The sequence below is a fragment of the Diceros bicornis genome, chromosome 6 (genome assembly GCF_020826845.1).
Source record: "Diceros bicornis minor isolate mBicDic1 chromosome 6, mDicBic1.mat.cur, whole genome shotgun sequence".
Classification (NCBI taxonomy): domain Eukaryota; kingdom Metazoa; phylum Chordata; class Mammalia; order Perissodactyla; family Rhinocerotidae; genus Diceros; species Diceros bicornis.
The window spans coordinates 86,498,349-86,522,280 of NC_080745.1; the positions used below are offsets into that span (position 1 = coordinate 86,498,349).

Genomic DNA, 23,932 nt, shown 5'->3' on the forward strand with positions numbered 1-23,932 from the left:
TGGCTGAAGGGTGACAGGAAGATGGCATGGTGAACCGAGTGCCCCCAGGAGTGCAGCAGCTGCCCTGGAGCCAGGCCCTGGGACATACAGGATGGAGAGATGGGATTCCTTCCTCTCTCAGCAAAAGGAGCCTGCCTAAGCTCCCCCAGCTCAGCCCAGAGAGGGAGGAGCCGCTGCCCTGGGAAGCTCAGCCAGGACAGGGGAGCAGGACCTCCATGTCAAGGTCTGGCGGGGCTGGTGCTTAGGCTGGGACAGGCGGCACTGAGGCGTGAAGGTGCCCAGGCAGCTCTCCCCTTCTCAGACAGACTTCCTTGACTCAGCCTGTCTTTGACACACATAGGGAAGGACTGGAAGGGGGAGGGGGAGCTACAAGGAGCCAATCATCCTACACCGGGGCCTTCAGGGCTGGTTCTCTCCGAGCGTGTGTGAGTGTGAGTGTGTGTGTGTGTGTGTGCGCGCGCGCGCGCGCGCGCGCGCGCCCGTGCACCAGCAGGGATTTCTGTGATAGAAGCAGCCAGATTCCGGAGAGAGAGAGAGAGAAGAGGAGGGGGAAGAACAAGAGGAGAGGAGAAAATTGGGGGTGGGAGAGACAGACGGAGAGAACAGCAGTGGGAGAGAGAAGCACAGCAGAGGAGAGAGAGGGAGAAAGAGAGAAAGTGGAGGGGAGAGCAGGAAGGGAGGGCGAGCGAGAGCAAGCAGAGAAAGGGGAGGAAGAGAAAGCGAGGGAGCAGGAGGGTGCGCGGCGCGGAGACAGAGCTTAGAGGGATGGGGTGAGGGCAGGAGGAAGCAGAGGCAGAGCGGGGGCCGCAGGCGCCTGCCACCCAGCATCCGAGGGCGCTGCCAGTTCAGCGGCGCACCTGGGCGCTTGCCCGGAAGGTGGCGCGGGGCTCCGGGGTGGCTGTGCGCCCTCCGGGAAGCCATGGCGGCAGGGGCCAGGGGTCGCCGGGCGACGGGCTTCGCCATGGCGGCGCCGGGTTGCGGGCCCTGAGGGCGGGCGGCGGGCGCGCACCATGAACTCGTGGGACGCGGGGCTGGCGGGGCTGCTGGTGGGCACGATGGGCGTCTCGCTGCTGTCCAACGCGCTGGTGCTGCTCTGCCTCCTGCACAGCGCCGACATCCGCCGCCAGGCGCCGGCGCTCTTCACCCTCAACCTCACGTGCGGCAACCTGCTGTGCACCGTGGTCAACATGCCGCTCACCCTGGCCGGCGTCGTGGCGCAGCGGCAGCCGGCCGGGGACCGCCTGTGCCGCCTGGCCGCCTTCCTCGACACCTTCCTGGCCACCAACTCCATGCTCAGCATGGCCGCGCTCAGCATCGACCGCTGGGTGGCCGTGGTCTTCCCGCTGAGCTACCGCGCCAAGATGCGCCTCCGCGACGCTGCGCTCATGGTGGCTTACACGTGGCTGCACGCGCTCACCTTCCCCGCCGCCGCGCTCGCCCTGTCCTGGCTCGGCTTCCACCAGCTGTACGCGTCCTGCACGCTGTGCAGCCGGCGGCCGGACGAGCGCCTGCGCTTCGCCGTCTTCACGGGCGCCTTCCACGCGCTCAGCTTCCTGCTCTCCTTCGTCGTGCTCTGCTGCACATACCTCAAGGTGCTCAAGGTGGCTCGCTTCCACTGCAAGCGCATCGACGTGATCACCATGCAGACGCTCGTGCTGCTCGTGGACATCCACCCCAGGTGAGGGGAGCCCCAGGTGAGGGCTCTGGAAGGGCTGCAGGGGAATCGGGGGCAGGAGGGGGGTCTTTGTCAGTGGAAGGGGTCCTTGTCTCCCCCAAGCTCCAGCCTTGGGCAAACCACTTTTCCACTGAGCCTCCATTCCCTTTTCGGATAACTGAGGTGGGGGAGGGGCCAATGCTGCTGGTCTTAAGACAGGTGCTTAAAGCATCAGCAAAGCAGGGCCACCAAAAATGTGAGTGAAACAATGTACCTGTTCTTTGAAGCATCAGAGTAGAAATCACAGAGAGTCGAACTTTGTTGGACTTATGCTTATTTTGTGTGTTTGTAGTTTTCACCTTATGTAGCATATGGGAAGGCAGTGATCTCTGTTCACTGCTTACCACCTTTAAAAGGTTTTAATCAGGCCCTGAGAGCCTGGCCTAGATGCTTACGGAGCTCCTTAAGAGGTCTCCAAGCAAACGTGCTGCTCCTCTGGGTCTTGCCTTTCTCCAGTGTCTGTGCTGCCTCTGATCCTGCTCCAGTGTGTATGTGAGTTTGTGGGCTACGCCTTCCTCTGTGGCTCCTTAAAGGGCTCTGAGGGGAGGAGGGCCTCTTCCTGCCCTTCCCAGACAGCACTGGCCGCTGTCTCCTGGACTTGGAGCCCGGAGGGCCCTGCAGAGGGAGAGTGTCACCCCTGAGGCTCCCGGGACAAAACCTGCCCACTTACCTCCACCCTCACCTGGCCGCTGTTCCTCAGGAAGGCAGTTCTGGTGCAGATACCCCTCTGGGAACTCCTGCCGTCCCCTGGCGCCTCTCAGAGAGAGAAGGAGAAGCTCTTTGCTAAGGTGTCCTGAGCTCACCTCGGCTTTCCTTACAAGAAGAGGAAAGCGAGGAGGGAAACGGCTGGTGAGGTCTTTGTGGACTCTGCTGTTTTATATCCCATTGTCCCAGGGAAGGGCAGGCTCCTCCTCTGTTGCCCAGAACCCTAGATCAGGGGACTTTGGCATCCGCACGGCACCGGACAGGGCTTGGTCCCTAGGGTGAGAATCTCCCCTCCCCCAGGGAAATGCAAGCTCACGGCTGAGGGGGGCAGAGCAAAGGCGTCAGTCTGAGCAAGGGCTCTTTCAATTCTGAGTTTTTCCTGTCTGAGCGACAAAAAGAAAAGTCCTTGAACTTCGCTGTGTCTGCACATAGAAGGACATGCGTGTGTGTATTCATTGTTCCCCCTGAGAACAGCCCTTCCTGATTACGTGCTGGACCAAAGCTGTTAGTCACGGACTCTTTCTCGCAGAATCGCTTACAATATGTGCACATAAATGACTGATAGCACACAGATGCCCCAGCATATGAACCCATGCATGTAAAGGTGTCTGCTTCACACACAATCTCAAGTGTTCACATATCAACTGCATGTGTAGCAGACAGATCACCACACTTGCACATGTCGCAGGGGTGGCGTGCATACACACGTGCTAACTCACTGCATGTGTCCGTGCAGGGTCCATCGTCATTTTAGGGAATATTCTGCAGCCATAACCGCAGAGCTATTCCCCTTCCCATCACCCAGGGTCGGAGGACCTCCCTTCAGAAGGCGCATCCCCAGGATGGACTGAGACTGCTCGAGAAGCTGTAGGCAATGTTGTTTAACTCCCGGGACTTGAGTGATTCCTATAGTGGGCTCTCTCACTGGAAGTCGAACAGTGGAGGAGTGATTGAGCTGAGAAAGGAATCAGTTCTTATTTAGACCAGTACAAACTCCATTCCTGCTCTTCCTCCAACTCCCAGAACAAGAGGGCCGGTGGCTCGTTTTCAGCCTATTTAGGGTGTAAGGCGGGCTCCACTCTTGCCAATCTCTCACTGACTCCATGCCAGACGCTGCAGAGAGAGTTCCCAGAGGTCTCAGGAGCAGAGGCAGCTGCTCTGCTGGCCTGCAGTCCCCTCTTTTCTCCTCCACTGCCCTCTGGGGGGACCTTGATCTCTTCTAAGCCCCAGGATGCTTTGAGGAGCCCCTGCTCCCAGTGCCGCGGGTCCCTGCAGGGCCAAAGAGCAGCATCAGTCTGCACTGGGGAGAGGAAGGGCTTTTGGGGCGAGGATTGCCCTCAGCCAGTTCAGACAGGCCCCAATGGCCCAAGGCTGGCCTGAGGTTATGGAATAGTGGGCAGATGCAATAGCACTGCCCCTTCAGTGAACACGACCTGCCTTTCTCTGTGGGGTCGGTCCCAGAGTGAGAGGGTGAGCAATGGGCCACACAGGAGGGGACCAGCTCCCTGATAGCTGATCCACAGGCTTCTTTTTGGCAGCTCCAAACTCTTCTTTCCCACAAATGAGAAGCTGCAGAGCTAGTTCGGAGGGGCTGTCCCTAGGAGCCCCAAGTCTTAGGCACTAAGGCTGCAGGAAGATCATCGAGCCTCCAGAGCCAGTTTGGTGCTGAGAGCTGGGGTCCCCTGGGAGTGCCAGTCCTGGATCAGCAGAAGCCAGGCTTCCTTATCTGGACAGCCAGGGTAGCCAGTGGAATCTTTGTTCGCTGGGAGTTTTAACAGCCACCACATTAATAGTCTCCTGGGACTTAATTAAAAGGGACCCATTTTAAGTTCCCTGAGGCCCAAGGTGGCGTCTGTCAGGAAGCTCCCTGCTGGTGCCTGCTCTTCTCACAGTGTTTAACATGGCAAGTGGCAGGCTGGACTCCTTTGCTTCAATACCACCAAGAGATCAGATCAGAGACATTCCCCAATCCTGCTTTCTGCGGTGGTTTCTGGAGTTACTACATTCATAAAGCAATTTGGAATTCTTAATATTTATTACCCACCTGGTCCTGCAATTGCTCGGTTTGCTTGGTTCAGTTCTCCCAAACCACTGCTCCGGATCAGTTATAGCCAGATCCTTTCCTGGTGCCGCCAGTGACTTGGGGTCTCACCTGATGTGGAGACACAGGTAGGGAGCCGGGGCATTGGTGTGGCAGCCTGCTCTCCCAGTCCAGCGGAGGGTCCCGCTCACCGGCACAGGTTAATGACTTCACAGGGTAGCGTGCGGGGAAAGCATACTAATCCTTGAGAGCGAGGTCTTCTGAGGGTGTCAGAACTGTGGCATTGTAGATGGAGGGACCCATAGAGATAACCTCCTTGTGCCCCTGATTTTACAGATGAGGAAACTGGGAGACGCAGGGAAGGGGGCACTTGCTGAATTTAACAGATCTAGAATGTGGCTCAAGCCAAGACTCACACCCGGGTGGGCCCCTGAGATTTGTGGATGGGGCAATAGTGCAGATGGAGGCTCACACACCGTCTATATAAATATTTAGAAGTTCTAAATTAATCTTACAAACTGTTAAATGAAGTATGTTCTATCCTCCTAGCTTGACAAATACACGTTTATAACGCTTTGCAAGGCTGGGTTCAAATTTAGAATTCTCAGGCTTCTTGGGTTTCAGCCTCGCACGTGATGGGGAGAGCTGAGCTGGCTGCAAGCATGCAGCCCCTGCCTATCCTGCCTCACCTCCCCCCTGCCCCCCGACAGCTCTCCCTGGCACAAAGGCTAGGATCTCCCCAGCACAAAGTGGACACTGTAGGTTGTGCATCCACTTGTTGCTCATCAATGCCACCCCTCAGCTCTCGCCAAGCGCGCAGGTAGCATTCTCCACCCTCAGGAGCATGGGCCCAGGGCAGATGCCTGCATACGTTCTGGAAGCAAAATCAGGGCATTTGGGCAAGGAATTCCATGTTCCAAGTACTTAGAGCTTGGTCTAGAATGGAAGATGTGGGCTCTGGGTGTGCACATCCCCTTAGCCCTATGAGCTCTTGATTCCTTGGGGACACATATGGGTCCCTCAACGTCCAGGGCCCAGGAAAGGGGCTTCTCTTGCCAGGCCTGAGGGCAGGACTGCTCACACCAGTGTCCTGACCCCAAACTCAAGGCTCTTCTCCACCATCAGCCAGCTCCCTCTCTCGCCTTTTGTTTCATTCTCTTAAATGCCAGTAAACAAATCTGGATCGTTCTGTGAGTACTTGGAGCGTGGCTCAAGACCGACACAGCCAGCTGGGGCTCGTTCAGCACCCAGACCCATTGCGTTTTAGCCATGACCACCTCATTTATTGACTTTTCAGATATTCCAGCATTCTCCCTCCCCTCCGTCCTATTACTGAAGCCTACTGGGGAATATCTCTTTGACCTCACACGTCACAATGCCCATCTCTTTTTGTCACAAGGAAGCTGTGTCCTGTCACAGCCCTCAGGAACCCCCACTCCACGCTCGCACTCTGGGTGAACATAGCTGGCCAAGTTGCCTTGGGGGAGCTTTGAGCCTCTCGCCCTCTGCACTGCAGATTCCGTCTGGAAGTCTGAAGACTCCAGCTGCCCCCACCAGGCCCAGGCATATCTCGAGAATGCACTAGTGGGGCCAGTGAGCAGCTTGCTCATCGCTCAGTGATTCCATGAGTGGCAGTGGGGTCTGAGGGGAACACCCCAGATCTTGGAGTCAGGAGACCTGGAATGAGTCTTGGTTCTATGCTGAATCTGCTGTCACCTTGGGCACGGCATAAACCTTTCTGGCCCTCAGTGTCCTCATCTGCAAATAAGTAAAATAACATCTCACAGGACCGTAAGATTTCAAGGAGCTCAGTTCTGCAAAGCTATGGTGGAGAAAAAAATGACAGCAAGTGCAAAGTGATTTTATTATTCTACTGTTCTGGGAGTGCACAAGCTGCTCTCCTACTGGGCTTATACAATAATGATGCTAAGCAAGAGGGTTGCACTGCACCCCTCAGGGCCTGAGGGACGGCCCTGCCTTCCTCATTCCTGCCAACTCCCTGTTCTCACCTGGAAATCACGGGAGCCCTGGGCGGGGAAGATGGACCATTCTCTTCTTTTCAAGAAAAGAGTTCAGGGAAGCAGCCCTGTGGTTCCTGACTAGGAGCACCAGACTGGGAGTCAGTGACTGTGTGCTAACCCCATCTGCACCGCACTCTCTGAGTGGGCAACTCCCTGTCTTCTCTGAGCCTCAGTTTCCTGATCTGTGAGCTGGGTAGGGTGAGTGAGAGGATATCTCATACTACACACGACTGTGGAGTCTAGCCAGTCTGTCCCAGAGTGGAGACCTGACCAGGTCCACGTAGATGTCAACCCCAGGCACGGCATCCACCCCAGACACCCTCTGTGCTCCCAGCATGCCAGGTGCTGTTAAGACTAGGAAACAGCATTGGCAGGGTCCTCGGAGGCCCAGAGAGGGTCGCAGAGCCAGCACGGAGTCCAGACTCAAGCTCAGACCTCCTCTGGCACCGTCCTCGGTTCCAGCTCTCTCTCTCTCTCTGTCTCTCATAAAGGCACAGGGCAGGAAGAGAACTCTTGCAGTGGGAGGGAACCCTGTGATTTTGAGGTTCAAGGTAGTGCTAGAACATAGTTATTGTTCATTAAACGTAAGTTGAATGAATAATAATCACGTTAGCATTTATTGAGTGGTTACTCTGGGCCAGGCACTGTCCTAGGTGCTTTTTGGGTGTTAATCTTAATAGGACTCTGTGAGGTAGGTTCTCTTATGACCCTCATTTTAGAGATGAGGAAGCTGTTGCACAGAGAGACTGTGTAACTTGCCTAAGGCCCCACAGCAATTAAGTGGTGAAGCCTGGATTTGAATCTAGAAGTCTGGCTCTGGCATCACATGCTTAACCACTACACTATTAACAAGAAAGGACTCCAGGCCAGTGGAAGCTTTCATGGCCTCATGTCCATTGACAAGCCTTGCTTTGTCTGATAGGCTCAAAGTTTTTAAAGCTCACTGTTAAAAATCTATTTTAGAACAGATTTCTAGTATCATCTATTTTGAGAAGGCCATTTTAAAAAAAGTGATTGTATCTTAATTTTCCTAAGATTTTTTTTAAAGGTTGTTCATTAATTCATACAACATACACTTATTAGGTATTTTCTAGGTGTAAGACATTGGGCTTAGAACTATGGGCACCCAAGGAAATAATGCGTTTCCAGAGTGCTTGCTACTTAATTTTCCCCCTGCTGCACAAAGCCTTGTAGGAACAAATAAAATTAATTCCCCGTGTATTTTACAGCGTAGGAAGTGATGTTGATCATTCTAGTGTGAACAGTGTCCGTTATATTCCCTTAGAGTCACTCAAATATTTCTGTTTACCCTTCTGAAGACCTCCACAGCTTTTACCAGCTGTTTTTAAACATTCCTCATGTCTTTGGGGAAAGATTATCTGATGTGGCAGGGTGAGGGGAGATAGCTGGGTCCTCAGCCCTTCAGTGGGGACCCAAGTCCCTCCCGGGGGGGCCTGAGGAAGCTCCTCACTCCTCAGGAGCTTGGTAGCTGGTGAGTCATTTCTGTCCCTGAGAAATGGCAGCTCTAGTTATAGCTATTACGAAATCCCCGTTAGATAAATGAGGAACCAGGATCAGAGAGGTTGAGTGACTTCCCAAGGCCACACAGCTATGAGGGCAGAGCTGGGACTAGGATACCTAAACCAGAGCTCTTTCACTCATCAGGGTTATTCTAAAGCATCTGAGAAATGGACAAAATTGTCAGGGTAAAAGATTAGAGGGGGCCTGGCCCCAGTACCACCACCAGTTTCTTTGGGGTACCCTTGATAAGTCATTTGTATGAATTTGGTGCTCATATTTTAGGAGATGCCCAGAATACTCTACTCCTCTCATGGGGTGAGTGTACTGAGATGGCTCGGGACACCTGGCTCATCTCCCAAATTTCCAGCCATTCTCCACTCAATTGCACTGAAAGTTTTGGGGGAAATATTTTAATATTAAAATAAACAGGCTCGTGTTGTGGAGAATATGCTAAACGCACTGCACCCAAGGGTGACCACTATCCTGGGACTGAGAAGGCTCCCAGGATGCGAGACTTGAGTTTTAAAACCAGCACAATCTCGGGCAAACCAAGACGTGTTTGTCGCCTCACTGCCCCCAGACCTCTGGGGTGGGGACTTATGTCTTTTCTCCATGCCCCCCCACCCCGTGTCCTGCACATGTCCTAAGAGCCAGAGGACTTTGGTAGAAGATGCTACAGAAACCCAGGTGTAAACGTAGTGAGGAGATTTAAGACCGACTCTTGCTGTGTGACCTTAGGCAAAGTCACCCATCTGACTCCCGCCGCTCCCCCGGGCTGTATCCTTCAGATTTTCTCGATGAGATGATGCCTCCCTAGGGGTCTGTGATGACCCCAACTAGCTGGGCACAAGTCAGGGGAAAAAAGTCCCGCAAGAATTTCAAGGCCTTCAATCAAACTAACGTGGAATTGTCCATTTGTGATCAGAAATCTCATGAAGAAGGGTTTCGGTTAAGTATTACAGTGATGGTTCTTGTGGAAGGAAGGGGAGGCTGCCCTGGCATTAACGCTGCGCACGAACCTGGCTCATGAATATTCTCTCCACTCCTTGCTTTCGTTGAACAGACTGGCTTATTTTTGGAGCCAGGTCACTGCCACCCAGGCCTGGCTCTGCCAAGTTGTTTTCACTTGCTGGGCAGCTCTGTCCACAGTTTCCAACCTGTTCATTTTTGGGATCGTGTGATTTATTTTAAAAGTAAAGAGTAGAAACACGTGCCCATGTTGGGCCCCGTGGGATGGAGCATGTGAAACCTTCCGGCCGGGCTGCCTTTCCACTCTCCCCGACTGTGGTGATGCACAGACTCGCTGTTGCTTGTGCATTCCTCTGTGGCTGCAGGAAATGGGCTGCAAGAACTGCTGCTCTGAGCTGGCATGAGATGTCAGTTCTAGAAAGGTCCTGGAGCAAAGTGGAGTCAGGAACAGGGTGTGGGTAGAGGCTTAGGCAGCAGGCTCCTGGTTCCATCCTCAAAGCTGTGTCCCCGATTCTCCAGGCACTTGGCCGTCTCTTAGCTTCACCAAACTTGGTCTCCAAAGGAATCAAGTGATTTCTCCCTCTGTGACCCCAAAGTGGGGTCCATAGCTCCAGGCAGGGCTGAGGCTTTGGGATGGAAGACACAGGGCTGAAGGTGGGGAGGAAAGGCGGCCCCAGGCCACACTGCACACAGAGTCCAGGCTGCCCCAGGTGGAAAGGACTAGCCTTGAGTCACACAGACGCAGGTTCAAATCCCACCTCCACTTACCAGCTGAGCAAATCATTTGGCCTTGCTCAACCCATGGTCTTCATTGTAAAACAGGGCAGGTGCAATGCACATGATGGGTGATATGCACCCGGCAGGATCAATTATGGTAAAGATAAGAATTAGAGATAGTACTTAGGGAGTGTGGGCTCAGGGGCTGGCAGGTGATCAGTGAAGGATACGAGTAGTAATAATACGAATTTATATTTATTTGCACTTGGGCTCTGGGCTAATTGCTTTATGTGCTTTATGCATTGAATGCATTTCATGCATCTGTGTGCTTCATGCGTTTAAATAACAAAACAGTCCTTTGCAGCATTGTATTACATCACTCTCCACCTTTTACAGATGATGACCCTGAGGTTTAGTGGTGTCACACAGCGTGCCCAAGACGTGACCTCAGGTCTCTCTGGCTCCATAGCCAAGTGCCTGCACTCGAGGCCGCCGCCTGTGTTTATGAAGAATAACGCATTGTGACCCAGGCAGGCCACCCCCTGAGTCACCTTCTCCCCCTCTCTCACACAGTGTGCGGGAACGCTGTCTGGAGGAACAGAAGAGGAGGCGGCAGCGGGCCACCAAGAAGATCAGCACCTTCATAGGGACCTTCCTTGTGTGCTTCGCACCCTATGTGATCACCAGGTGAGCTGGACGGGCAGCCACGAGCTCAGGGCTTTGGAAGCGATGCAGGGCCCCTATGACCTCTAGCAGTTGCCGGCCTCTCTCTTAGCCACATGTTTCTCCAGAGGGTGTGTCGGGTGGGGGGACTAGAGTTGACTTGACCGATTTGTTGAGAAGGAGGGCGCGTGCTTTCTCTCTTCAGCCTTGAATTCTTTTAGATTAGACTCAGAACCAATAGAGTTGTAAAAGCCTCTCTCCAACTTGATTTCCAAATCACATCATTCTGACCTTCTATCCTGGCCTAGCCTCAGGAGGCCCTAAAGGAAAGGGAGAGAAGACAGGAAAACACCCTGCAGTGGTTGGGTTCCCACCGCCCACTGCCTACAGCGTGGATACCCTGGTCAACAGCAGGGCCACATGCCATCTGCTCAGGGAGCAGGGAGCACGCTCTGTGCCCAGCCAGGTGGGCTCACCTGTCCTATGGCCCCAGGGACCTCCCACTGTTAGTCCAGGCATTGTGAGTTTGTCACGTTCTCTCCCAGTCCCCAACCCCTTACACCAGTCAAGCTTGCAGTGCACTGGCCTCAGGGCTGTGCATTCCAAAGACCAGCCTGCTCTAGCTACAGAATTTCCCCCACGCATTTTAGCTAGAGAGAAAATATATCACCCAATCAGTTTTTTGGACTAGAAGGGAAAGGAAAATCCCATAATTTTGTATCCAAAATAGCTTAACTATTTGGAAAGTTGACAATAAAAAGAGACTTTGAGTTTCTATTAGCAGGTGGATGTTGAGCTTGGGAAGTAGGATCTGTATGAGGTTTCATGTGTGTGTGTGTGTGTGTGTGTGTGTGTGTGTGTGTGTGTGAGGGGGAGAGAGAGAGAAGACACAGCCCAACATCCCAGCATCCCTCAGCATCCTCAGCTGGCAGGGACCTGGAAGGGACCCCCTGCCTCACTGTCCCCAGAGTCAGCTTTCATGCCCCGGGGAGGAGGAGCCCACTGTGGCCAGGTCTCCCTGTTTCTCCTTGTCTCTTCTTATGCTGAGCTGAAGCCTGGTTCCCTGTAGCTGCAGCCATGCTCCCAATCCTGCTTTCTGTGTCGCAGGAGAACGTCTGTCCTCTCCTCCTGGGGCCCTGCCAATTTGCCGACGGTGAGCCTGGCTCCCCCACGGCAGCCCCATCTTCTCTTCTCCAGATAGCACAACCCCGGAGTGTCTTCCCCCGTTTTCCTGTGGCACACCACCTCTTCTGGGGGAGATCTAATAGGCCTGCATCTCACTTGAAACGTAGGACCTAGGACTGTCTGTAGGTCTCTGGATGGGTCTGACCTGGGCAGAACAGAGCCATCAATTCTTCCTTCTAGAACTGTCCACTAGACCTCAGCACTATTAACATTTTATGTGGCTTCCTTCTTTGTGGTGGGGCTGTCCTGTGCATTGTAGCATGTTAGCAGCATCCCTGTCTTCTCCCGACTACCCGCCAGCAGCACCTCTCTCCCCTCCTGTCCCCCAGTTTTGCCAACTAAAAATGTCTCCAGACATTGCCAGATGTTCCCTGGGGACCAGAATCACCCTTGGTTGAGAACCCCTGGTCTAGACCCGCCTCATCCGGCCAGGACGCTGGAGCTGGCATAGATCAGTGTTTTCCAGGGAACACAAAGCCCAGGCATGGAAACAAAGAGGAGTGGACTTCCACTGCTCTCCGAGGGCAGGGCAGCAGAGTGGCCATCAGCATGGGCTCTGCAGCATGCCTACCCAGGTCAAACCCCAGCTCCACTCCTTCCTGCTGTGTGACCTTGGCCTGTGACGTCACCTCTCTGAGCCTCCAGCCTTTCATCTGTAAACCAGAAGTGAGCAGTGCCTCTCTTAGGGTTGTTGTGAGGGTTAAAGGGCATTGAGCACTGGGAGCATGACGCACAGGCCTGGCGAGGATGACATCTGTGGTCAGCACCCTCCCTCAGTACTTAGAGCACCACCTGCGGTGCTGGGCCCGGGGACGGGCTACTGCGTGAAATGGAGCGGATTAAATCCAGTGAAGAAAGAGGCATTGGGAAGGGAGGGCCTGCAGACGTTCCCTCCTCTTAGATCCCACAGTAAAGGGAGCTGTGGGTTAATGAGGTGAACTTGAACCCTCAGAGGAGAATAGGTAAAGTGGCTCCAACTTCAAACTATTGGATTTTCTCTAGCTTAATCTCATTCCCCGACAAAATTTTTCTTTTTTCTGATTAAAGCTTGGGTCTCTCTACTGGTGCCCAGAAAATAATATTTCAGTAAAATTGATGCTAGTTTCACAACTCGATATGTTCCCTCCAAATGGATTTGATGCATTTTGAGTTTTAAAAACATTCACAAAACTATTCATCTTTTATGGAGACCAATGGCAACTTATTGAAGAGAAAAAGTTACCCCCAGTGAATGTCATAAATACAAAATATGGCTCTGGTGAAAACCTCCCCCTGCCCCACGGCCACCCCCCGCCCCAGCTCCTGCCTTGGCTTCCCTATGGATGAAGGGCAATCCTACGCAAACCTCGTAAATATGCAAACTTCCCCGCATTTCATCTCAGTACACGTTTCTCCAGCACCCTCTCTGTGCAGAGCTTTATGCAGAGCCCTGCAGAGGAGGCATGGGTTTGTGAGGTCCTGCAGGAGACCCCCTCTGAGGGAGATTTTGACCCTGCAGATATGTGCCTCTCCCCTGGATGGAACATCATGTCATGTCATTCAGCAGGGACAGGGTCCAAGGGTTCTGAGGCAGGAGTAAACTCTCCTGGCTGGCGCTTCCTGGACCAGCTTGTGAAGTGGCTTGGCTCTGCAGGGGTGGGCAATCCGAGTGGAAGGGAAGGGACAGCATGAGCCAAGTCTAGAGCCCTGCGAGGGAGGCCCCAGCCACAGGTCCCTTGGAGCACTTGAACGTGGCCTGTCAGAACTGAGATGTGCTCTAGGTATACAATGCACACTGGGTTTCCAAGACTGAGCATGACAAAAGATACACATGTAATTCATGCTTTTATATCAATTGCACAGTGAAGTGGTAATATCCTGGATGTATTGGGTTAAATAAAATATACAGTTAAATTAATTTCACCTGTTTCTTTTCCCACCTGTGGCTCCCCTGCTCCTGTTGGGCAGTGCTGGTCTGCGGTCAGGGAAGTCTGGGTGTGAGGTGTGCCGACGCCCTGGCTCCCAGCTCTCTCTTTCCCTTGACCTTCAGCTGCTCATGTCATCCTTCACTGACCAGGAACCCACTGGGATCCCCCTTCCTGCAGCTCTACGAGAGTTCTCAGAACTTCTTCCCTCCCTTCCTTCCCTGCCCAGTGTCCCGCTCAGTATCAGAGTTTACCCGGGAGCAGATACGGAGCAGCCAAATCAGTGTGTTCTTCTGCGAAGTCAGGTGTGTTGAGGCAGGGGGCCTTGGAGGGCCTGAATGGGGGACATCAGACCCCAGTACAGTGTGGCAGGGAGGAGAGTTTGTGGCAGGCAGATCCTCGTGGTTAGTCCCCCTGAAATTACAACCCTCTTAGAACTACCTCCGCCTGTCCACACCCCTGCCCCAACACCCCTTCCATGATTGAGGGAGAAGAGATTCTGAGGAGGTGCCTAATCTTTATGGTAGCTGGGAGCCCCAGAGAGGCTCACCCCAGGGACACAGGCACGTGTGAACGCGCTCATCGCACGCAGGGGGCCCTCTGGGCTCCAGGTATGTGCTGGGCGTGGCCAAGATCCCATCAGAGCTACACTTCCACTGCCGGGGCATCAAAGCTGCCAAACTGGGCGTGGAGAGGACAGGATTTGCTGACACTTAGCTCCAAGGAGCCTGACCCAAACTCTCCCATCTTACTCTGAGTCAGGGCTGAGAACCACACATTGATTGCAGGGAGAAATCAGCCTCTGGTAAGGAATACATAAAATAATCCTTGCAAGGCATTCAGCACAGTCTATCTTACTATCACCAATATTGGAATCGGGACCACTAACACTTCTGGTGGCGATTGACTCTTCTGCTGTTCTTCTCAAGCTGGTTTCCGACCATAGACACGACCACCCCAGTCTCAGGCGAAGCTGAAGACAGACTATGCCCTGGAAATGTAGTTGAGGATTTAATTTCTTATAGGAAATGATTTCCTATAGAGAACCTAGACCTGTGGGTTTTGGAAGCAGAAGGTTCCTTAGCAATCATCTCATCCAGGGAGGGTAAGCTGGTTGTACCTTGCAGGCCAACTGGAATCCACTGCCAGTGGCTAGCCAGAGCACGTATTGAGAGGATTCTGAAGCCAGGCTGGGATTAGTGGGAAGGTGCCCTGAATGACTGGGATGACTCCCCCGCCCAAGGAGATGAGACAGGTGCTGTATGGTTTTTAATTCCCAATCTGGTGCAGTGCTTTGCCAACTTGGCTTCACATTAGCATCACCTGGAGAGCTTTAAACACAAAACTATACCTGGACCTCACATTTGACCAGTTAAATTAGACTCTCCAGGTGTGGGGCCTGGCATTTATGGTTTTAAAATCTCCCAGAGGATTCTAATCGTGAGTGGTGGTGTGAACCACGGCTCCAGTGCACATCCACACACCCATTTTACTGATGAAGAAACTGAGGACTGGATTGAGGGGGCAGTTGAATTGCCCAGAGTCACACACTGAGTTAGTGGTGGGGCTGGGCCTCCAACCTCAGTGGGCTCTCTACTGGCTCTTCAAGCTCTCAGAAAGGTCCAGTAGGTCTTTGCAGAACCCAGCCCTCTCCTGCATTCCTGCTCAGGTCGGTGACTGTGGCATTAAAGTGCCTGGCACACAGAGATTGCCCCTGACCGCCTTCCTCAGGACCTCCTTACCCTTTAAGGGTAGATCACCAAGGCTTGCTGTATGACCGTGTTGTGTTAGGGTCCTCCCGAGAAACAAACCCATAGGGGGGAGAGAGAGAGAGAGCGCGAGAGAGCGAGAGAGAGAGAGCCTGAGAAGGCCCACGATCTACCATCCACAAGCTGGAGACCCAGGAAAGCTGGTGGTGTAACTCAGTTTGAATCTGAAGGCCAGAGAACCGGGGGAGCTGATGGTATAAGTTCTGGTCCAAGGGCTGGAGAAGATGACATGAGAGGTGCAGCTCAATCAGAGGCAGGAAACAGAGGTGAATTCCTTCTTCCTCCACTTCTTGTTCTATCAGATCCTCAACAGACTGGATGATGCCCACCCAGCTGGGGAGGGCAGTCTGCTTTACTGAGTCCACTGATTCAATGCTAAGCTCATTTGGAAACACTCTCACAGATACACCCAGAATGTTTAATCTGGGCACCCCGTGGCCAGTCAAGTTGACACATGCAATTAACCATCCCACATACTCCTGGATGGATGCCGGTTGGGTGTACCTTGGCTGGCCTTGTGGAGAGCTGCCCTGCCCTGGGACAGGCAGAAGCCTGGGGGACAGGGCAGGGTGGGCCCTGGAGAGTGCCGGCGCTCAGGATCAAGGAGGTCACCTCTGGCTGCACAACACAGGCTCTCCTGGGGCAGTAGGCACTGCCTGTGTCCCTCCAACCTGCCAGGTGCTTGGTGATGACGGTTCAGGTCAACTGAGCTCTCTGCAATCTGGGCCCGAAAGACGGAACCTGGAAGATGAGGCAGGTGCGGACCCTCCTGGGGGTCAGGTCCCTGAGGGGTAGGGTTCTCGGCCTAGTTAGGGTTAATGAGCACCGGGAGGCAGCATGTGGGGTAGAGATGGGCTTCTGGGAGCTATTCTGGCAGGAGTATATTCTAGCAACAGGCTAGCTGGACCTGACATGGTTCTGCCTTCCAGGTCTCAGAAGCTTGCTCACGTTATCCTCCCGGACCCTACAGCGCCCCCTAAGGGGCTGGCTGGGCAAGCCATGTGAGCTGCACTCTGCAGATGGGGGAACTGAGGCTCAGAGAGGAAAGGGCTTGCAAAGGTCATTTGGCCAGCAAGGCACAGGGAACTGGGCAGCCTGAACCCCAAGCTCCGCCACCGAGCACCCCAAGGACTCCCCTGATGCAATGCCACCTCGTCGTTCTCTGCCTCCTTCCTGTCCATAGAAATAAAAGTCAAAGCCACTGAGGCAGCAACAGGCCGATCCTGTGGAATTCAGAGAGGAGAATTAGAACAAGCTCTGTCTCTTAAACTAATCCTGTGAGTCCCTACTCTGTGCCGGAAGCTGTACCACCTTCCGAACCTGGATAATATTCTAATTTTAAAGACAAGGATACTGAGGCTCAGACAGGTTCCAATCCAATAAGTGACTCAGCCAGGGTTCCAGCCGGGTCTGCCTGGAACCAAAGCCCATGCATGCGGCCCTCACGCTGCTCACGCTTCTCTCAGAGCACGCAGTCTCATGCTTTCTTTCCCGAAGGATGCAGGAAGGCACTTTGTGCCACAAGCCACTCAGAACCAGAAAGCTGCCGTTTCTGAAATGATTGAGATCAGCTGTTCAAGTGTCACTTAAACCCCTCATTGAGCTGTTGGTGCAGAAACTAATATTTCCCACAGCTCCACAGTGACTGTTTCTATCCAGGCAGCCCGCCTCGCTACTTCCACCCATTCGAGCCATAAAAATGGAGACATGTGCAAGGGTGTGGGTTAATGTCAGGACAGCTGCAGGGAATGCTGGGAGCTGGCAGAATCAGAACCCTGAGGAAGAGAAGGGGCTTCTGCTGTGACATCTGCCACCCCCTTGAGTTAATCGAGAAGATCCAGCTGGCTGGGAGGGAGTCCCTTCTCTTTCCCTCCACTGTATTCTCATCTGCCTGATAACTTTCTCAGCAAGGGAAGCATCATTCTTGGGTCAAGAACCATTCAAGTCTTCAAATAGGTTCTCAAGCTTCCCTTATGGGAGAACATGAAGTCTTTATAACTGCACCTGTCACTTACAGGACACCTGTAATGCACCTAGGAAGTACATGATTGCACCTAGTACGGCTCTCCTGCAAGATAAGTACTGGAATCCTCATCTCATAGAGGTTCAGAGAGGTGAGATGAGTTGCCCAAGGACATAGGAGTAGCAGCTGGCAGAACAAAGGGGTAGAGGTCAGCGTCAGGCTTACTGGTAATAATTTAGCCTTGTGGCCATGCTACATCTCCAAAGCCTGGGGGCCAGGCACTGGAAATATAGAGATGCCACCCATAGGTTTTTGATCCAACTTCCTATGCCCAAGCATCTTGCCATGAACCCAGACACAGCACCCAGACTCCTGTGGGTAAAGGCGTGTAAGTCCTTTCACTAGAAGCGGTGGGTTCTCATGGAGTCACCTCTGATCTCCTGCCTGGCCGACAGCAGCTTCCACAGACCTAGAGTGGGGCCCAGAGGCTGTTAGTGCTGGTGGCTGGAGCCATCGGCAGACTTGGTTGGCACAGTGCTGACCATGCAACAAATAACCCTCAGAAAGACAGTTCCCCAACTGCACCGACCAAAGAGCACCTGCGCCTGCATGCTGGGACCTGTCACATGAACATGGGAAACATTTGGAAACTTCCACCTTCACTCTTAATAGGAGTCACTACCCTCTATTCACACAGTCACAGCGGCTCACATGTCCTCAAAGCCCTGGTGGGTCACATCTGACTCTTTCCAGAATGCTGGAGCAGGGGCTGAAGGTCGACGACAGATTCTCGCCCAAAAGGTCTAATTAAATGTTTTGTGAATTAAAATTCACATGTCTAGAAGCATTTGTAAGACTATTATCTCTGCAGCAATATATGCTTACAAATAATTATGGTTGTCCCAAATCATCTGAGCGGGGCTTTGAGGCATTTGCAGATCTGACAGCACCATTATTGTGGCTTTTCAAAGTCATGGAATTATGTAGATGGGAGAGGAGTTTAATATGCGGGTGGCTCTCCAATGTTAATATTCTATTAATAAAATGCCTTTTCCATTCTAATGTCTCAAGAACATTTTTAAGTGTCAGCTTATTACTTACAGGGCTTCAAATACGCAGACCAAGTTCTCTAGAAGTCTTAAGAAGACATTGGGCTGGCTCCCCAAAGAATGTCCTGTGGCCCATGTTGCATTTGGTGCACAGTGTGTGTGTGCGTGTGTGTGTGTGTGTGTGTGAGTGTGTGAGGGGGGTGTGGGGAGAGAGGAGAGATGATGGAGGCATGGAAGTGTAAAGAGAGGCGCTAATTTACGACTTAAATTCAAGAGTTGAAAGTCAAGGTCTGACTGCACCACGGAACTGAATCAAGGAGGTACGTGGTTGGGAAGGCACATGGTCACTGGTGCCCACAGTCCAGGGTTCAAATCCTGGTTCTTCCACGTTCGGGCCATGTGGCCTTGGCACATCACTTTGCCCTGGTTCCTCCTTTGTACAGTAGGAAGAACATGATCAGGGGAGCTTGAGACAGTGTTTGTGAAGTTGTTATCAAGGACTGAGCCCCTGGGGGCCCAGAGGAGGGGCTGGGTCTGGGCTGCTGGTGTTACTGGTCCTGTTCTCATCCCAGAACTTAGTTTCCTTGGAGATTCTTGTTGTCCAGTAGGGTTGAGACGTTGGTCTCTCCGGGGTTCAGAGCATGCCTTGGAGTTCTGGTAAATGTACCCCCATCCTCCCTCCAGGGACCAGGTCTGCCGGGCTGCGGGGGGCGGGGGGCTGGTGGTGAGAGGTCCCTATGGAGTAAGGGGCAAGGGAGGGCAGGCTTCCTGGCCTCATCAGCCCTCTGCTGTGACAGCCAGCACAGAGACCTGCCCGTGACCCAGATCAGAGGGCTTCCTGCCAAGAGAAAGGAGCGTGGCTCCCTAGAGGAGTCTCCCTGACAAATACAGAGCAAAGGGGTGCAGAGGTGGGGCCGGGTGCATAGGACTGAGAGGTAATCCTCTGGTATCTGCTCTGTGTCTCATCGTGAGTCAGAAACATATCTCTGTGCTTTGTACCCTGCACCATTTCACACGTCCCACCTCCGCAACCCCCCAACCTCAGGGTGCTGCCCAGATTCCCCCAGGTGCTCACAGCATGTCTCTGAGCTGCCTGCATTAAACTCACCGGAAATGCTTGAAAAATGCAGATTCCTGCCCTCCTCTCCCCTCCCCCTCCTCCTCTCCTCTCCCCCTGACCTGATTTGCAGACCAAGTTTGTGGGCTCTCCCCGCAGGGGATTCACGTGGGGGAAGGGTCTCAGGCCGTGTGGGGCAGGTGTGCATTTTGAGCACAGAAGCATAAACGTTTCTCTCTGAACGGAGCCTAGTGACAGACGTTTTTCCGGTTCATACCCCAGGCAGTACAGGGAAAGTCACCTTAGTGCTTAATGGAAGGTCAGGGGCAGGGGGCAGGGAGCCATGCTTGTGAGGCAAAGCTCTGCTTCCAAGAGGGCAGGGAGGGAGCGGTACCCTGCCCCGGGGCTGCTAATGCTTCTGCAAACTCCAAGGGTCATCCTTGGTACACAGGGCTCCGGGAATGGGGTGAGGGCTTGGTATCATTTTGATGTTGTTATGACGAGGGACCGGCAAACAACCAAATCCTGCCTAACACCTCCCTCCATCCCCATAGGCCTCCTTACTTGGTGTGTATTAGTTTTACAGTGCTGCCATAACACCATACCACCAACTGAGTGGCTTAAATGATAGAAATGTGTTGTCTCACAGTTCTGGAGGCTAGAAGTCTGAGATCGAGGGGTCGGCAGGGCTGGTTCCTTCTGAGGTCCATGAGGGAGAATCTGTTTCAGGACTCTGTCCGGGCTTCTGGTGGTTCGCTGGCAATCTTTGGTGCTCCTTGGCTTATAGAAACATCACCTCATCTCTGCCTTCCTCTTCACATCGCCTTCTCCCTGTGTGCATCTGGGTCCAAATGTCCACTTTGCATAAGGACCCCAAGCATACTGGATTAAGGGACCACCCTAATCCACTGTGACTTCATCCTAACTAATTACATCTGCAACGACCGGATTTCCTAATGTGGTCACATTCTGAGGTACTGGGGGTTAGGACTCGAACTTATGAATTTTGGGGAGACAGAAGTCTACCCACACAGGGGTTTAACAGAAGGAGACAAAGTCCCCCTTTATTAACACCTGAGCCCCATAACCCCTAAACAAGGGGCTCTTGAGTCAGAGCTAGGTGGGCAAGGGGCTGACACAAGAGGCAAGTTACCCATTTACCTACGATGGCCGGGGTCAGGGCAGGAGCGGGGATTCAGTAACCCATCACGGGGAGTAAAAGAGAGAGAGGGGCAGAGCATGGTGGGCACTGCTAGCACACAGTGACCCTGCCCACGAGGAAAATGTGACTGACCAGAATAAAAATGCCCCTTTCCCAGTGGGGAGGGTGTTAGGACAGGGTGGGCAGAGCTGGCATGAGAAGATGGGCTGGAGCGTTCCCTTTCTAAAAGGTCATCTGGAGGGGACTGCAAGGTCATCCAAATGCCTGCCCAGATCTGGAATTAGAAAGAAGCGGTCGTGGCAATATGGGAATTCTTGCCCCTTCTCAGTCCCCTGAAACAAATGGGGGCTTGGAACTGTCAGAGCTAGGAGGAAGCAAAGCCAGCTCCAGCAGGCACAGGGCGGGGGCCGGGGTCCAAGTGCACAGGAAAAGCAGAATGCGGGTCAGCCAGCCACATCTGAGCACGGAAGGGGGCACCCCAGCTTCGGCCTGGCCCGGCAGCCACACCAACTGCAACAGTGTCCAGGACCGTCCTGCTCCGAAGCATCTCTCTGCCCGGAGACCCTGACAAAGGCGAGACACGAGCTTTCCAAAGCAGAAGTCGTTGTGCGCACTGCGGACAGGGGCAAGTGACGAAAGCGCTGGGTAGCACGTAACTTCATGGAAAAGGAGTTCTCAGGGGTTGGGTGGGACCCCAGAGCTCATCTCATGCAATCTGCACAGCTGAGATTTGAGTCCCAGTGTGGCCCCGGTCAGGACTCGGGCTGCAGGCAGATGGAATGGGAGTTCCCATGTAGGAGATGCTGGCTTGCTGCTCAATCTCTCTGAGCCTCGATCTCCTTATCTGTAAAATGGGAATGACGATACCCATTCTGCGGGATAATTGTAAGATTAGAGATTGTGCATCAAGTATTTGGCCCAAAGTAGGCACTCAGCTGGGAATTATTACCCAGCCAGGCGAGTTCAGACCCGACATAAAATCTCTGAGTAGCAAATGCAATAGATTTTTACCTCTTAATTATCTAAGTGGTGAAATTTTAAATTGTCCCAAATAATTTTGTTCTGTGAAATCTACAGAACCTGCAAATAATAATTTTGATCTTGCTGAATGGTTTGATGATATTTGGCTCTTTTAATAAATCCCCTCGGGAGAGCCAAAATGCTAAAACTGAATTCAGCAATATAGAGAAGACTAGACATTTTGGAAGAGCAATTTGGCATCGCATAGCAACAATGTGTTGGCATTCAGCTATTTCATTGTTATTATTAGGTGTGAATTCTAAATTCAGGGTTTTTGTCCCTTAAATTCGTCACTTCCCAAAATAGATTTCTGAAAAGCACAGATTTCCCAAAGGCTAACAGCTCCATTTCTCCATGCGGGCTCCCAAGGACATGAGCAGAAACGCGGCCACATTCCCCCACGAGGTCAGAGGGCAAGGGCGGGCAGTGGTGCCAGAAACGGGAAGCCAAACAGAGGGGCCTCAGAATGGACTCGCTAAGGATTGGGAAAAGGGGCATTGCAGTGGAGGATCACGCCCCACCAGCTCCCTCCTCCTCTGTTCGTGGGCTTGTCCTCACAACCTCAGCCCAAAGAAGGCTTCAAGGAAAGCCATAAAGTTGGCAGCACAGACTTACAGCCCAAGCTCAGTCCTTTCTGTACCGGGGTCCTCACCTGGGCAGCCCACCAAGCTGAAAGCCACTGCTGCCTCCATCCTGCAGACACCTCAGGTAGAATACAGGTGCCAGATCCCAGTCAGAGCACAGACTGGACCTTCCTCTGCCACTGACCTGCTGTGTGATGTTGGGCAACCTCTTTCCCTCTCTGGGCCCCAATTTCCTTATTTGACAGCAAGTGAGGGAGAGGGTAATTTATGATCTCTGAGCTCTCTCCCAGCTCTGTGGGTCTTTCTGCCTTATGCTTATGCTGGATAATGTCCAAATATGGCCAAGGGTGCTGGACACACTTGAGAAAGGAGAATAAGTGGCTTGATTTGGAGGGAATTCCGTTTACACGGAGCGAGGCTTTTACTACCTCACAGCCTGGCATTAGCACCACTGAATGGAGTTGTTCCATGGGTACTAGGAGGACCCTCAGAAGCGTGCCTCTTGGACACATGGGCTACATCTTCCCTCGCTCCCTCCCAAAGAATGAGGGTCACCTTAGGGTACCCTGGCTGCTGCTATTGCCGCGGTCACTAGAATCCCAGCCCTGGGAAGAGGGCTTCCTCGCCAGCAGATTCTTCCTGGTGCGAGACATGCTTTGAACTTTTCAGAGTATTTGCAAAATTATTCTCAGCCTTTCCTCCCAGGCAGCCTCCTTAGGAAGGCGGAGCTAGGATTTGAAGCAAAGAATCAGACTCTTCTAGTTGCAATGGTCATAGAGGTGATCTCATTCAACCTCCCCAGTTTTCATCTAAAATATCCAGGCCCAAGGAAGGGAGATGACTTGCCCAGGGTCACACAGCAGGTCAGCAGCAGAGTTGGAGCTAATGGCCAGGACACAATTAGCTATGAGCCCATTGCTTGGATAAGCTTGGGTTCCAGAGTCAGACAAACTTGGGTTCAAATGCTGCCTTTACAATTTACTGGTCATGTGATCTTGGGCAAATTACTTAATGTCCTTGGACATCTGTTTCCTCACGTGTGAAATGGAGACAGTCATATCTCCCAGGGTTCCATGAAACCACTTGTGAAGTGCACAGTTAGCACGGTACCTAGGATAAAATACGTGTCTGATGAACATGCACCGTCATTACTGTTATTGTTGTAAATTGTTGTTGCTGTCATTGTTACTTGAGAAAGTCTCAGAGAAATTTAGCTTGGCCGGGAAGCTGGGGTCCCGGCTCAGACTGGAGGTCTGGTCTGTGGCCGCCCCCTGCAGCGCCCAGCTGTGCTCCCGGTAACGGCCTTCCCCGTCTCTCCACAGGCTGGTGGAGCTGTCCTCCACGGTGCCCATCGGCTCCCACTGGGGAGTGCTCTCCAAGTGCTTGGCCTACAGCAAGGCCGCGTCCGACCCCTTCGTGTACTCCTTACTGCGACACCAATACCGCAAAAGCTGCAGAGAGATTCTGAACAGGCTCCTCAACAGGCGCTCCCTCCGCTCCTCGGGCCTCACAGGAGACTCCCACAGCCAGAACATCCTGCCGGCCTCCGAGTGAAGGACGCCGCCCCTGCTGGAGAGCTGGGAACGAGACCGCCGGTGAGAAGTGGGGAGGGAGGGCTTGGGGCTCCCGGGAGGCCACCACCAGCCGCCACCCCCGAGCAAGCCCAGTGACTCTGGTTCCCTGGCTTGTTGAGGCTCTGAAGCCTGCTTCCTGGGTCCTCAAGGGCAGGTGTCGGACCGTCCCTGTTTATCACCAAAGGATGACCATGGGGCCTGCTCTGGCTTTCTTTCTGAGAAGCTCCCTTGAGCTCCTAGACTCGCCAGGGGCTTCCCAGGATGACGCTTGGTCCAGTCGTGATCAAGGACACAGTGCTGGTGGCAGGCGGGGA

The 23,932-nt window shown here is 53.1% G+C and overlaps 1 protein-coding gene across 1 annotated transcript; it reads left to right on the forward strand.

The window, feature by feature from the left end:
• The first annotated feature begins 802 nt into the window (after positions 1-802).
• GPR26 (G protein-coupled receptor 26) lies at positions 803-23,684 on the forward strand. The gene is made up of 3 exons (XM_058542718.1): positions 803-1,678; positions 10,262-10,375; positions 23,367-23,684. The coding sequence occupies exons 1-3, from the start codon at positions 1,011-1,013 to the stop codon at positions 23,596-23,598; spliced, it is 1,014 nt and encodes a 337-aa protein (XP_058398701.1). The 5' UTR covers positions 803-1,010; the 3' UTR covers positions 23,599-23,684.
• The last annotated feature ends 248 nt before the right edge of the window (positions 23,685-23,932 follow it).